The sequence below is a fragment of the Hippocampus guttulatus genome, chromosome 12 (genome assembly GCF_054856545.1).
Source record: "Hippocampus guttulatus isolate MCC_2025c chromosome 12, RoL_Hgut_1.0, whole genome shotgun sequence".
NCBI lineage: Eukaryota > Metazoa > Chordata > Actinopteri > Syngnathiformes > Syngnathidae > Hippocampus > Hippocampus guttulatus.
In genome coordinates this window covers 19,642,530-19,658,414 of record NC_141272.1, presented here as the reverse complement: position 1 = coordinate 19,658,414, position 15,885 = coordinate 19,642,530, and the positions used below count along the sequence as shown (strand labels likewise).

At 41.2% G+C, this 15,885-nt stretch overlaps 1 protein-coding gene across 1 annotated transcript in view; it reads left to right on the top strand.

The window, feature by feature from the left end:
- LOC147197766 (solute carrier family 12 member 9) overlaps positions 1–15,885 on the top strand; it is a 66,717-nt gene that overhangs the window by 35,406 nt on the left and 15,426 nt on the right. The window contains exons 9-10 of the mRNA XM_086126078.1: positions 3,841–3,965; positions 15,620–15,812. Of these exons, the coding sequence (XP_085982204.1) occupies positions 3,841–3,965; positions 15,620–15,812 (318 nt within the window). The remainder of the gene's footprint in view (positions 1–3,840; positions 3,966–15,619; positions 15,813–15,885) is intronic.

The following is a 15,885-nucleotide window of genomic DNA, read 5'->3' as shown; positions in this document are numbered from 1 at the left end:
ACAAGCACCAGGAGCCGTCGCCTTGTCCTGAGGGGCCGCATTCCTCGATAACGAGGGCCTTCACCGACCGATGAAGCTGAGAGAAGATACAAATAAAAACATTTGCAATGTTCTGATGAAAAAAAATGAGACCACTTGTGTACTATATATAGGATGCCAAATGAATACATCACGGACAACAACAAACATTGATAACAGGAAAATTTAGACAGTTCGAAAAACCAAAAATAACTTTATCAGTGACATCAGCATAAACATCTGGAATGCAGGGGTGAAGATCATGAACAAAAAATACAAATGCTTTGTTAGAGGTGCAGAGACGAGACTCGAAAATGCTGGGGCAAGAGGAATGGACTCACTCATCTTCATTGCTCAACATCATGATTGCAGCAGCAAAAATGAACTCAGGAATCCATACCCACGCAAAAACAGTGGAATTATTTTGCAAAAGATCCTTCACCTGTTAATAAATAATGTTAATAATGTGTTAAGTGTAACAGAGATGGCGATTTTTTTCTTCTCTATTGTCTTGCAAGTGGTTTAAATAAGTCCGTTTTGGTTGGAGACTATTGGCAAAGAGGATGGGCGAACAATAAAGAAACATTGACCTTTAGAGGCCTGAGAAAACCATCACTATACAAAGAAAGAGGAAGAAGTAGAATGGTTGGTCATCACTGTGCTTTTTTTAATTTAGTTTTTTCCTTTTTCTCTCCTTGTCCCGCTTGTGTCCTTTTCACCCATCTCAACTGCCTGTGAGTAGAAGGGGAGTAATTAGATGGAAATCGTTAGCTCCTCGGAGATCATTGACTCTCATCTTCCTGCTATCCCACCACCATTCCAATAATTCACGGATGACATGAATCAGATTGTAATTTTGCCTCGAACACACAGACATTACTGGATCGTGAATTGCTCATAATATATTTTTTTCAGACATTTTCATGGATGTAATGGTAAATGGTGAGTGAAAAAGTAGGAGTCAGTCATGACGCAATACACAGGACAATATATATATATATATATATATATATATATATATACAGGTATATATATATATATATATATATTTTTTTTTTCCCTCCAATACAAACACACCTACATCGTCATCAACAGAGTGCTTTCACAACAGGTGCAGCTGTAACACACACACACACACACACACACACACACACACACACACACACAGTCGAACCTCCTCACATTGTAACTCGAGGAACACAACGAATCATGATAACGGAAGTTCATTGTAACCATTTCCAATAAAATGGCCGCCAACTATGATGTATGATACACTATGAACATTTATAGATGTCAAAATAATGAACATGCAGTATCGTATAAACATGTCAATTACAAATACGTGTATACAGTATGAAGAAAAAAAGATTTTATAGGACAGGAAACAAACTAGGGCGGCCCGGTAGTCCAGTGGTTAGCACGTCAGCTTCACAGTGCAGAGGTACCGGGTTCGATTCCAGCTCCGGCCTCCCTGTGTGGAGTTTGCATGTTCTCCCCGGGCCTGCGTGGGTTTTCTCCGGGTGCTCCGGTTTCCTCCCACATTCCAAAAACATACATGGCAGGCTGATTGGACGCTCTAAATTGTCCCTAGGTGTGAGTGTGGGCGTGGATGGTTGTTCGTCTCTGTGTGCCCTGCGATTGGCTGGCAACTGATTCAGGGTGTCCCCCGCCTACTGCCCGGAGACGGCTGGGATAGGCTCCAGCACCCCCCGCGACCCTAGTGAGGATCAAGCGGTTCGCAAAATGGATGGATGGATGGATGGATGGATGGATGGAAACAAACTATTGTAGCGTTCCTACTTCAGAGTCAGGTTGTCGTCCGCCTTCTGTCCGAAGTCAGCTGGGATAGGCTCCAGCAACTCCCCGCGACCCTCTTCAGGATAAGCGGTGTTGACCATGCATGGATGGATGGATATTTCATTTGGGATTTTCTAAAATGACTTCACAGTTGACCTTTAACTAATTGCCGTAATGAATCAACCAAGCTTTACAATTTAAATGCCATACTACCAATATCATCTGCAAATGTATTTAATCTCCATCAGGTTTTGCATTCAGGAACAATCAGCTTCCTTTATGCAACTAAACAATCAATTGCTTCAAGTGGATTAACTTTTGGAATACTAATTTCCCTCATGGGATGAAGTTCTCTCTCTCTCTCTCTCTTTCTCCAACACACAGCACAAGTGTTTAGCAAGTCTGCCTTGCAGTTGTCGTGCTTTGGATTAGAATTGTAGGTGCTCATGCTCCCTCCAGCATGCCAAAACCTTCCATATTAAACAGCCACAAGACGGGAAAGACCAGATAAAAATGTCAAATTATTTTTCGTATTGTTTTGTTTCTCTTTTGTCTGATTTTTTTAAAACATGTTTGGAGTCATCCAAAAGTAATCAAAACTATTCAAGTTACATTACTTTAATATCATGGTACTTGGATTACCTTGCTCAATACGTTTTTCAACAGTTAACATGATCGGAATACATTTTAAAAGTAACCCTACCAGCTTCTCGTTACTGCTTCCCACAAATTGGCAGCACACACGCTCTGCCACGTGTAAGATTGCACAAATATACTTAAAATAGCCAATTTGTTAATTTTGTACAAAATCCATGCAGGCCCCAAAAAGTTTTCCCAAAAGTCTTAGGTATAGTTCAGAATTGTTTTGCTTTGCTCGACAGAGCGCATCAATGTGGGCAGCAACCATTCTACGTCATCATCCAAGAATGCTTTGTGCACACAAAAACCTGGCAGTCACTCTGTATAAAATTATGCTGTCACCCAAAAATATTTTTAGTTATTTATTTTTTTAAATCTTTGTATATATATATATTTTTTCAATAGTAGAAGGTGTGGGTTGTATTTTGAGACTCGGATTCCTTAACAAAAATGAAATGTTCATGCGGTATAAATTTTGAGAGTTTTTTTTTTAACTACCCATTGTTAGTCAGACAAGAACAAGGGTGTGTGCGCCACGCAAAATTGATAGTAACACTCAGTCACACACACATGTTCTATAAAGATGATGATTCCAGAGCTTGCATCCTCTCATTTTCCTTCACTGCCGCAAGTGAATACATATGTGAGAGTGGAATTGTGTTTCAAAAAGAGAGTCGTATTACTTTAACGGTACCTGTTGTATGAAAAATGTGTCACAGTTACATCACTTTGATTTGGGTTCCGCATATTAAGCAAGCAAGGATTGATTGATCCTGAGACTCCATCTGGAGAGTCTTGTTGCCAAGGATTCCGGGTCAGATGCTTTCCCGAAAAAGATAATTTCACCGCAAGGATTTGGAAAAGGATGTATGTGTCCAATCGCATTTTACATAGAGGTGCTTACCCAAATGTGGTATTCATCGGTGAGTGAGTTGCTAAAGAGCGCTGGTTAAATTGCAGAAAATCAAACTAGAAATTCAAAGGATCAAAGAATGTGGGATGTTAAACCTGGTTGCCTGTACACTTTAAGGGCTTTCAGTTTGGTTTCACAGACTCAGAGAATCGTATTTCCTGCTTTCTGGGGGTCCTTTGGGGGGTTTTGGAAAATGCTCTCTAAATATGTTTGACTTTTTTTTTTTATGTTTGATTTTTTTGGGGGGGTGCATTCAGTGTTGCAAAACATATTATTAGACTTATATATAAATAAGACTTATTTCATGATTGACCATTACATCTTTCAAGAGTTGAAAGTATGGTGAGGTCCAGGTTTGAGAAAAAAAAACAGTTTGCAAATGCAATTTTGCTTCTGACTTCAGGGAATTTCAATTCATCCTTTGTTTTTTCCCTTTTTCTTTCCCTCCTTCTCCTATTGTTTATTTGCTGTAGTTGGTGCTGTTTTCTGGGAAGCTCAACACCATTGCCAGTATTGTGACCATTTTCTTTCTGCTGGTTTATGCTGCCGTGGACTTGGCATGCCTCGCTCTGGAGTGGGCCTCTGCACCCAATTTCAGGTAAAACAAGTATCCAAATATGCATTCAGCTCGAGTGTTATAATCCACCACTTTCAAATATGTGGTTGTACGTCTTAGCTATCGCACTCTCACACAGGTCACATTTTGATAATAAAGGCAATCCATAAAACTCCCTAAGATATATGATTTTGTTGCACATTTTCCCTTTCCCACTCTAATCATGCTCCCTTCCCGTTCTCTCTTCTCTACGGGTACCATTGTTTATGTGTGAAAGGGGTGCTTGTATTCCAGCTGGATGCTACTATGGCAACAGTGTACTAATTAAAAGACATAAACCTGGTCCCTGCTTATGGCCCCATATTGGAGAGGGAGGGACCAGCAATAAAACTGTTTCTGTCTGAGGGTGCGCAGTGTGAATTGGTTGCTGAAGTAGCTGGGATTGGAGACGCTAAGAGATTTAAATTTACAATGTTTGTGTGTTGGCGTGCGCCTTGTATTCCTTGGACACTAGCAATGATTGTGATTTATAAAAGCTTCCTGAAACTGTGTTCACACATGAGGACCAGAGTTGGTGTGTCTTTAGCTCAATGATTACATTGTGACACTGCTGGCATTTGGTATTTGAATCACTTTTTATGAGTCATTTCATATTTCTGGTTGCTGCTGCCGCTATCTGTCATTACAGATGTGCATCTCCAAACGCAGTAACCGGGGCTGCTTTCCTAAAGTCATACCTTCCGGGATTAAACCCTTCCTTGGGCTGAAAGATACATTCTAAACATGATAAGTGCAACTGCTTTTAATTTGTCACACTGGAGAGAAGCTGTTTTGGCTCAGTGCATCACTCCCTTGTTATGACATATCACCACCAGCATTGCATTTTGTATTATGGATTCCCCTGCAGTAAAAGCTGGATATTAGTCCTGAAATTTATGAGAATATCTACCCCCCCCCCCCCCCCCCCCCAGCACGTATAGCTTGAGTGCAGTTACAGTGAAGATATCTAAACAGACAGCGTAACACAAAATTTAAAAAAAAAAAAACAACGACAGTACAAGGTTGAGCACGACTGTAGTCCAAATCAAAAATGTTTTGCCAAATGTAAGAAAATTGCATTCGTTACAATTGGCATTTTGGCAGGGCTATTTTCCAAAATATATGAATTCCATCTAGATGAATCTGAGACAAAATACATTGATCAGAACCTGCAAATTTTACAAACATTAGAATGGTTTCTTGAATTATTTGATAGGTGAACAAGCTCGTAGCTCAATAGTTCTAATTTCTTAAATGATTTTTTTCCCCATTGAAATGAATTTAAATGCAATATGAATCCCGTTAAAAAAAAAGAAAAACATTTTTTGTCCCATATTTTAAATAAATACAAAAAGCACTGTCTTATCAAATATGAATACACATTGAAAACAAAATGTGAACAAATAAACTGATTTCACTCAGTTTAACACAGCATTTGGTAAATTCATTGTGCATAGTTCATCGTAGTCTAGAGATTATTTATAATAATAATAATAATGCATTTTATTTAAAAGCGCCTTTCATGCCACCCAAGGACACTGTACAGACAATAAGAAAATACAATGTAAAAATTAGTAAACGAGATATTATATAAAAACAGGACATAAAATCATAAAAACATAGGAAATGGAAGAGCTATGTGTTGTAGGCAATCCTGAACAGGTGTGTTTTTAGACGGGACTTGAAAGTGGAAAGAGGTGTGCAGTTTTGGAGGTCCGGAGGTAGGTTGTTCCAGAGCTTTGGAGCAGCGTGACTGAAGGCTCTGGCTCCCATGGTGCTCAGTCGGGCAGGGGGCACTGACAGGCGGAGGGAGGACGAGGATCTGAGGGAGCGAGAGGGGATATGCACCTGGAGAAGGTCGGATAGGTAAGGAGGGGCCAGGTTGTGGATGGCCATATATGTATATAGAAGCAGTTTGTAATTGATGCGATGTTGAACAGGGAGCCAGTGAAGCTGTTGGAGAACGGGGGTGATGTGCTGCTGGGAAGATGTTTTTGTGATGATGCGAGCAGAGGCGTTTTGGACCAGCTGGATTTTATGAAGGGACTTTTGAGGTAGGCCGAAGAGGAGAGCGTTGCAGTAATCAAGGCGGGATGTGACAAGACTGTGGACAAGAATAGCAGTGGTGCGGGGGGTGAGGGAAGGGCGAAGTCTGGTAATATTGCGGAGGTGGAAATAAGCAGTGCGGGTGATGGTGTTGATATGCGAGTGGAAGGTGAGCATGCTATCCAGGATGACACCCAGACTCTTAACCTGGGGGGAGGGGGACACTAGGGAGCTGTCAATGTTGAAGGAAAAACTGTTTACTTTGGATAAAGTGGATTTGGTGCCAAGAAGGAGGACTTCAGTTTTATTAGTATTTAATTTAAGAAAGTTTGTTGTGAACCATGTTTTGAGTTCGGAGAGGCAAGAGGTGAGGGAGGGGGGTGGGAGTATGGAGTTTGGCTTGCAGGAGAGGTAGAGCTGGGTGTCATCAGCAAAGCAGTGAAAGTGGATATTAAATTTGCGGAGGATATGGCCAAGAGGCAGGAGGTAGATGATGAAGAGAAGGGGACCTAGGACAGATCCCTGTGGTACACCTGTGGTGACTGGGGAGGGCTTTGAGGTGAAGGATTTGAGCTGGACAAACTGAGTGCGGCCAGTGAGGTAGGAGTGGAACCAACTGAGGGGAGTGTGGGAGAGACCAATGGAGGAGAGTCTATTGAGGAGGATAGGGTGAGAGATTGTGTCAAAGGCAGCGCTCAAGTCTAAGAGGATGAGGATGGAGACTAAACCGGAATCAGATGCTATGAGGAGATCATTCACAATACGGATTAGGGCAGTCTCTGTGCTGTGGCGGGGGCGGAAACCGGACTGAAAGGGTTCATAGAGAGAGTGAAGGGACAGGTGGGAGTGGAGTTGAGCAGCAACAGTTTTTTCAAGGATTTTCGAGATAAATGGAAGGTTGGAGATGGGGCGGAGGTTATCAAAGTTGTTGGGGTCAGAGCCATGTTTTTTCAGTGTGGGGGTGATAGCAGCAGTTTTGAGGAGTGATGGGACAATACCAGAAGAGAGTGAGGAGTGGATAATAGCAGATATGAGAGGAAGCACAGAAGGAAGGCAGGATTTAACAAGGGATGAAGGGAGGGGATCAAGCTGGCAAGTGGTGGGCTTGGATTTGAGTATGAGGTTGGATAATTCAGCAGTCGTTGGTGGAACAAAACTGGAGAAGAGATGACAAGGAGAAGAAGGTTCAGATGGGGGGGGAGCAGGCAGGTTTTGATGGAGTTGGTGATGGATCTTAAGGATTTTGTGATTGAAGTGTTCCATTATGGAGTTGCAGGTTGCTGTGGAGTACAGGTGGAGGGGGAGAGAGTTTGGTGGCCGGAGGATTTTGTTCATGACGGAGAAGAGAGTTCTTGAATTTCCTTCGTTGGAGAGGATGAGGCCGGAGTAGTAGCTGGATTTGGTTTGTGCAATTTGGTCCTTGTATTTAGTGATATGGGTAGTGTACATGTCCTTATGGATGGTGAGACCGGTTTTCTTATAGAGTCGCTCAAGTTGGCGGTTTTTTGATTTCAATGATCTAAGAGCGGGTGTAAACCAGGGGGCAGATGTAGAGAATGAAGCAGTCCTGGTCTTCAGGGGGGCGAGAGAATATTTAGCTCGTAGTTTGTCAATGCTGATGTCAATCACAGCCAGTCCACGCCCAACCCTTTCCCCCTCGCAAGCCCACTGCTCCTCCAGGGAACTTCATCTTTGAGCGGTGTTTTCAAATACTTGTGAGGGGTAGACCAAGAGTCTGGAAGGAGGCGGTGCCAACCCCTTTAAGTAAAATTTAGACTCGCATCACAAATTAAAAAAAAATTTTTTTTTAATTAAAACTAAAAAAATTGAAACTTGCATAGCTCTTAAGTTGTAACACTTGTAAATCAAGGTACATCCTGTTCAAACAATTCATTGCCTCAGTCTTAAAGGGTGAAAAAAAAAAGTAAATAATATCTGGAGAAATTACATTTCACACTATAATTGCCATTTGAGGTCATTAAATAAAATATATATCCACACTTAGAAATATGAACTTGCAAACTTAATATGGCATTTCACAAATATTTATGACATTTATGGACATCTGTCAGCCCTAGCTCGTATCTACGAATGTTTGTATATAGGGGACGATCTGTACTGTACGTTCAGAGTTCACATATACTGTATTTAATAGCTGTTATTATTGACAGTATGCGGTGTTGGTTAGACTACATAAATGTTTAATGCAGGGGTGTCAAACTCATTTTTGTCGCAGGCCACATCAGAGTTATGTCTTCTGTCAGAGGGATGTTATGAGAGTGAAAACAAATAAATGTTTTATCGCATTACTACTCGTACACAACAAATTGATGGATTACTCGTCTTGAAATTAGTCAACTATATTAGTTAGTTCAATTATTGTTCAAGTGACTGTAAACAGGGGAACAAAATTATTGCAAAATCGCAACATTGTTTATTACACATGACAATTTGACATTTCAGTACAGATTTTGGCAAGGATCGTGTAAGTTGACACCGATGATTTGCTTTCGCGGGCCACATAAAATGACGTGGTGGGCCGGATCTGGCCCCCGGGCCTTGAATTTGACAATGGTGGTTTAATGTAATGTACAGTACAACAAAGGTAACGTGCTCTTAAAGTATTCTTTACTTTCTATTATTTCTGAAAATTGTGCCTTGTTGAGTGTGAGTGCAGACTGTAGGACTGAGAGGCAAAACTTTGCCTACGACCGATATCGCAGTCGGCCAAGGGAGCTGGCGTCCTCACACGTGATAAACCTCCTTGTCTGTTAGCCGTACAGTTTTGGGGTTTTTTTGGTATCTCTTATTCTGTCTGCTTCTTTCATTGCTTCGTGCATTGTGCCCAGGCTCTCTCCCACGTCTCTTTCTAGGTGAAAAGAATTAAAAGCCATTTAGCAACATCTTTCCCCTGAAGAGCTGCTCTGTAATTAGCATAACTAATTTAGCAGAAATATTTTCCTTTCCCTTAAATTTGGCATTGTTGAGGGGTGGGTTTGAAATTATGATGTAGCGGAAAAAAATATCAACTTGTTAAGTGTTTCTGTGTGCAAGTGTGTTTTTGCAGAGGCAGTATACAACGGGAGCGTCAAGGCATGTAATTTAGAAAATGACTTTGTGTGAAGTCATGCTGGAGGGTGTTTTTGGTTCCTGATCATCGATGTGTGAGTTAAGCTGCCTGACACTAGTATTGTGTGTGTCAGGGATTGTGTTGGAGTGTGGTGTGTGTATGTCTGTCTGTGTGCGCACGCATGAGTGTGTACTTCTGCTGTTATCTTTCAGTTTGATGAGGCCTGTGTGTGGGCAACAGCTTTATCAGTAGCAGTTCCAGCAATGCAGACTATTCCTTAAGACCAGCTGCGGTCGCACAAGTGCACACAAGGAGCACATACATGCAGCATTCTTTTGTCACTGACCAAGATTAAGCGAAAAGTAGCTCTCCACTACGTTTCTATGTGATTTAATTGTTTATGTGACAAGTAATATGGTTTTTAGTTCCAGTGCAATGAAAGACACCAACATTGCCTGTGTCAACCAACCACATTCTTGGGATCCACATTGATTGTCTGTTTTAATGTGAATTGGCCATCTTTATCAAATATTTTCTCCTCTGCCAAATACATTTACAATTTTTGGACTTATTAAATGAATAGAGCAGTGCAATGCAACGCGGATGGATCACCAAACGTGAGTGAACTCGCAGGGAACACCTGATATAAGAATCACTCCGAATAAAATGTTTGTTTAAACTTGAAAATATGACATCTGTGACCTTTAACATGGACCATGACACTAAGCATACCTTGTTCTACATTTGTGATGTACATGTAAGTAGAAACGTTATCACCTGTTTTATTTGTACAAACCCCATGCATTTACCGTATTTTCTGCACTATTAGTCACTACGGATTATAAGGTGCACCTTTAATGAATGGCCTTTTTGAAAACTTTTCATGTACAGGGCGCACTGCATTATAAGACACATAAGCTGCAATAGGGGCTCCGGTTGCCCTATGCATCCACCAGATGGTGCTACGCTAAAAGGACTACAATACAATAGACTACAGCTTTATTTAAATGGAACCTCCACAACAGCTGCAGCTGTACAAAGCTTTGAGAACTGGTCATAAACACGGACATGAAACATATAAATACAAATGGCATTACAAAACAATAAATGAAAGACAAAAGTTATGAAGACAATTGATTCAACAAAAAGGCACACAAACCTCGTGGGCTCACATCCACAAGGGGCTAAATATCCTTAGAAGTCTTGCTTGTCTCCTTCTTCCTTCGTTTAGTCAGTAGTTAAGTATGCTTTTGGCATTATCTTCATTTCATAATACCTGCACAGAGCTCACACATTAGTTGTCTGGGTGTGTGTTGGCGACTGCACGTCAATTGCTTCCTGCTAATAATCCCCACTAGATATTTTAGGAACACTAACCGAAACAACTCAATGGGGCACATAAAGACTGTGTAATACCATACATAAGGCACATCGGATTGTAGGGAAAAAATTGAATGCTTTTAGTTTGGAAAATACGGTAGGTTACGCCCATGTCTTAAACAATCATAACCCTTTACTATTGAAGAATTTTTTTTTTCCCGATCTGCTGAAATGTTTATTTTTTCCTTTGAGTGATTGAACAGATTTATCTTTCAAACTTTCCATTCCACCTCTGTCAAACCTTAAGTCAATACTAGGAAAATACAAAAACTATGACATTTTTCTGAGATCCTTGAAACACAACATTTTGACCCAGATTTAAACTTTTACTCCAGAATATCAACGCATAGCAAATACGATTGTGATGAACTCTAACCCGGACTTGGAGGCTAGTTTACCAATAGCTACATCAATCCAAGTAACGTGAGGGTGCGGGCAAAAGGCGCACCCCACAGCATGTTACAAGCAAGCCTCCTCTGGCGAGGAGCAATTACCCGCTGGTGTTTAATTCACTTATAAATACACAAATTGCCAATCATGAAATAAACCCAGCCACACTCATTTTGTCTGTATTCTAAATCAACAAAAAATATACAAATTATCCCCATGAAAAGGGCCTTAATATATCCAAATTATTGCTCGTTCTGATTACATGAACATGAATTAGAAATTCCAAGTATTTTTCCATCCAACCGCAAACACCAAATTTGATTTCCAGAGGATGTTGTTGTTAGGAAAGCAAATGTGACCAATTAGCAGGTTTTATACTAGTGGAAGATGTCGAATCGAAGATGTCCAGTGGTTGAACTTGCATTCATTCATTCATTTATTTATTTTGCTTCCATAGGGTGATGAAGTTTACAGTAGAGTACTGGATTACAAACTACAGTGTACTACTGTAACACATTTTACAGCAAATGCTTTTAGTTTTACAGTGAAAGTCGTAATGTAAACAGTTAACCTGAAATAGCAGGTCTTATTTCCATGGTCATTCTAGACTACAGGAGAATGCTCGAGAACCTGCGGACTTCATTTTAGAACATATTTGCCATAATGACTAATCAATAACGACAGACATTGTGTTTATTTTTGCTTGACTGCCAGGCCTGATATTTTAAAGGGAAGCTGTCACTTTATAATCTGTCACTTCTAATGTTGCTTAAGGTCATTCAGTACCTTGTCTTGGCTGACCTCATGTCTCGTACACTAATTTAACGTCTGTTGTGTGTGTGTGTGTGTGTGTGTGTGTGTGTGTGTGTGTGTGTGTGTGTGTGTGTGTGTGTGCGCGCGCGCGCATGTGCGTGTGCGCTTTACCATAAGTATGACGTGATTTTTGGCAGATGTCCAAATCGAGCCGCCTGTTTTAATTCCCTAATTGGCTGTGCCTCTCTTCGGATACTTTTGTGGTGTCAGCAAAGTGACATCAGCTGCTGGAGAACCACAGACAGGTGATGGGGTCAGAGAGAGGTGATTGTATAGAGGCACCATTGTTGCTCATAATGAAACAGAAAGACGAGATGGATTGGTGGGGCGGTTAAGTTGAGCTTTTATCGTTAATTATACTCTTCTCGAACAGGGTGAAGAAGGGGCTAAAAAGTGTGGTCAAGACGTAAAAAGCAAAGTTTAAAGGTCAGGAAAGTTAAGTTTCATTAACGACGTCAGTTACTGTATCATTCAAAAGATTTACAGTAGACACCGCATCAGTTACTGCTGTATTTACAATTTCTCATTTGGTCAAGCAAGCAGTCAGTTGTCTACCAGTTGACCACGACTGACTCAGTTGGGCAGCCCTGTTCTAGACGCTCGTGGCTTTGTTGATAATTTGATTTGAACTGAAAACAGACAAAAATCACAGAATTGCTCACACCTTAGCACCTGTAACATTTTCCAAAACCTTCTACATGTTGTTGTAATGTGTCTGACTTCATCTTGGCTGATTCATACAAAATAACAATTGTGAGGCTCATCATCAGTTCGAGTTCAATCTGATGGTGGGTGCCGTCAAATTCTTCCAAATTGAAGTCATCCAGGCGTATTTTAATGAAGCTTAGTCTGTGCAGAATTGGAAGGATAGATGCATTTCAAAATGGTCTTGGTTAGCAGAACCATGTTAGTGGAACTCAGATCAGTTTTAACAGCACGTTGGACCTCAAGGTGGGCCAAAAAATATATTACATTTTTGTACCATAAGGAAGTGCAAGAACACGTTCAGTGTGCTTTCATCCACCTTTGGAATGCATGATTCATTGGCAATTTCTTGTATGGTATATGCCACCACGCAGGGCGGTTGGGGGCGGCAACACACCCCCCCCTAAAAAGAAGCTACAACAAGCTCGGATTAACAATGGGACATTTGCAATACCTTCAAAAAGTATTCATACCCGTTTTACTTTTTCACCTTACATCCACAAACTTCAATATTTTTTCATTTAGATTCTGTATTGACCAATACCAATTAGGACATAATTGTGAAGTAGATATACAGTAACATTTAAGGCCAGTAAAAATATGAAAATTGTGGTTTTCATTTGTATTCACACTCCCTGAAGTAATTCTTTGTAGAGTCATCTTTGCTTGTACCTACAGCTGCAAGTCTTCGGAGGTATGTCATGTCAGCTTTGCACATCACGAGTCTGAATGTCTTCTTCAACTCTATCATTCCAGAAGCATACCACTAACCCAACCCGGCCATCTTACTTCCACCTGTGACTCCGCCCCCTCTATCCTGCCAACCACTTCTATCCTTGTCCACAGCTTTGTCACCTCCTGTCTTAACTACTGCAACGCTCTCCTTTTTGGCCGCCCTCACAAGTCCCTCCATGAGCTTCAAATTGGTCCTGAACTCCATTGCACGTCATAACATATAAATCAGCCCCCGTCCTCCAGCAACTTCACTGGCTCACGGTCAAATTCAGAATTCAATCAGAACTTTATATCTTCCAAGCATTCACAAACTTGCTTCTCCATACTCACCTGGCAAGAGCCAGATTGATACGTGCATCACTCAAAGGAGTTCTCCACAACATCAATCTGGCACTGCTCCAATGTGATCTGCTCGGAAAGGCGGGACATTAAGTACAATACTCAAAATGTCGTCATCGGCATGCGCTTTGTATTGACCCGCTGAGTCCTGTCATCTATGATTGGCACAGATTGGCAACATGGCGTCGAGTGATATTGTCTTTTTTGTAAATATGCAAATAAAGGGCATCTTAAATAACATGCCGTTGATTTTTTAATCCATCCCATCGTCAACCGAGAAGTGTTTTCGTCACAGCTGCATATCCCCCACCCCCAAACACATAATTCCTTTGTGATTGGTCCTGGTGAGGCCTGATGCAAATCAGCAGGCTAGCGACAAGATGGATTCACAGGGGCTTTTGACCTCACAAGTACCGCAAGAATTCAGGTTCCAGGAAAGGTTATCTCCATTCGGGTCCGACCTCCTCCACATTGTCACTCCAGTCCGTGCCCTCACATCTTCCTCCTCCATTCACTTAAGTGCTCCACCTGCCAATCTCAGCACCAGGGGGAGCAGGGCCTTCAGCTGCTCTCTTCCTTGGCTCTGGAACTCTTTGCCACCTGACCTCTGCAACTCAGCATCTATCACCACTTTCAAATCCAAACTCAAGTGGAACTGTCCTACGTTGTTTTTTTTTTTTCATTTCCTTTGTATCCCCCCACCCCCCACCACCACCTTTTTTTATTTGATCCACAGTGTCTTTAAGGATCTCTAAAGGTGTTTCCAAATGAAATGTATTCTTATTACTGAACTAATAGGTGATTGTGCTGACCAGTTAATAACCTCTGTGCCGCTATTTTATTAATTGTAAGAATTATGAGGCTGGTTGGATGGACTGCCGAATTCTCTTAAAAGCCTTTGGAGATGGCTGATGGTACCGCAATGAGCATTCAGTTCACTAGCAACAGGTCTGGTAGACATTCCTGGACTCGGCCTGCCAATTGTAGTTCGACTTAGTGACATTGTGCTGTGTCATGAAACATGCACGTTTCAAGTACCAAGTACCAAGTATCAAGTACAACTTTATTGTCAGATGTGCTGTAGGATGAAATTTCCTCCCTCTTAAACAGACAACAGACAACAAGAGGAGCCGCTGCGGGTGCCCGCGCCGCCATCAATAGAACACTTCACAAAAAATGACAAAATAATACAACCAACACATAAAACAGACAGGTGTGCCATCTTAACCACTTTTCTTCCATTCACTTTGTTGTTTGAAGCAGTAATAGACGAAAGAGGAGCGAATCAATTCAGACTGCTATAGTGGGCAGATAAAGGCACACCTGTGCAATAGTTATGATCTCAAATTGGCATCTTAATACGCCACGTCAGTGAGGTGGATGGATTATTTGCATAAGAGATATGTTCACTTACAGATCTTTGAACAATATTTAAGAGATCGAGGCCTTTTGAGGATAGAAGTCTATGATCTGTCATTTCAACTCATGAAAAAAGGGAGTCAAAACTGACTGATTTGTTAGTGCTGACTCCCTTTTTTTGCTAAGAGTAGCAATGTGAAAAGTGGGTGCCACCTTTTGGGAATTTTCTTGAAACATTGATTGAGCACTGATTACTAAAGCACATGATGTATTTTAATGCCGACCTTGCTTTTCTCACCATGTTCCATTTGTGCAATTTCAGTCGGGTTTTTAGGCATGCAAAACATGCAACGACATGCATGTTTTGATGTGTCATTGGAGGGAACCCCTCGAAATTAATATTGGTGGATATTTTTGATCGAGAAGGGGTTCCCCGAGAAGCAAACAAAATGAAAGGGTTGAGGATATGTAATGAAGTTGTTTCACTCTCGTTTGAAGGTTTATGTCGGCAACATATCAGACAGCAATGTTCCCCCAAAATGACCATTCCAAATATGGTACAGAAATGTATCAAAGAAATTAGAACTGAAAACTGCGGTAATCTAAAACCGTAAGCATAAAAGTACACATTTTTACTTGTTGTTACCGGCTTCCTTCTTGATTCATTATGCAAAGAGGTATACTGATTGAAGGATATACAGTAATATTTAATGAATTTAAAGAAAATATATGACTATTTATCAAAAGAAACAGCGATTTAGAAAATGCTACCCTAATTCTGATTCAATAAAGATTGACTTGACTATGTTTCCTTCCCCAGGCCCACTTTTCGTTACTTTACCTGGCATACGTGTGTGTTGGGCATCGTGGGCTGTGCTGTGATGATGTTTCTCATCAACTCGATCTACGCCTCGGCCAGCATCGCCTTTATGCTGCTGCTGCTGCTGCTGATTCACTACCTCAGTCCGACCTCCAGCTGGGGCTACATCAGCCAGGCTCTCATTTTCCACCAGGTTTGAAACACACGTGCACACACAAACACACACACAGCACTGCCTCGTCATTATTACAGCAGCTAAAATCTCT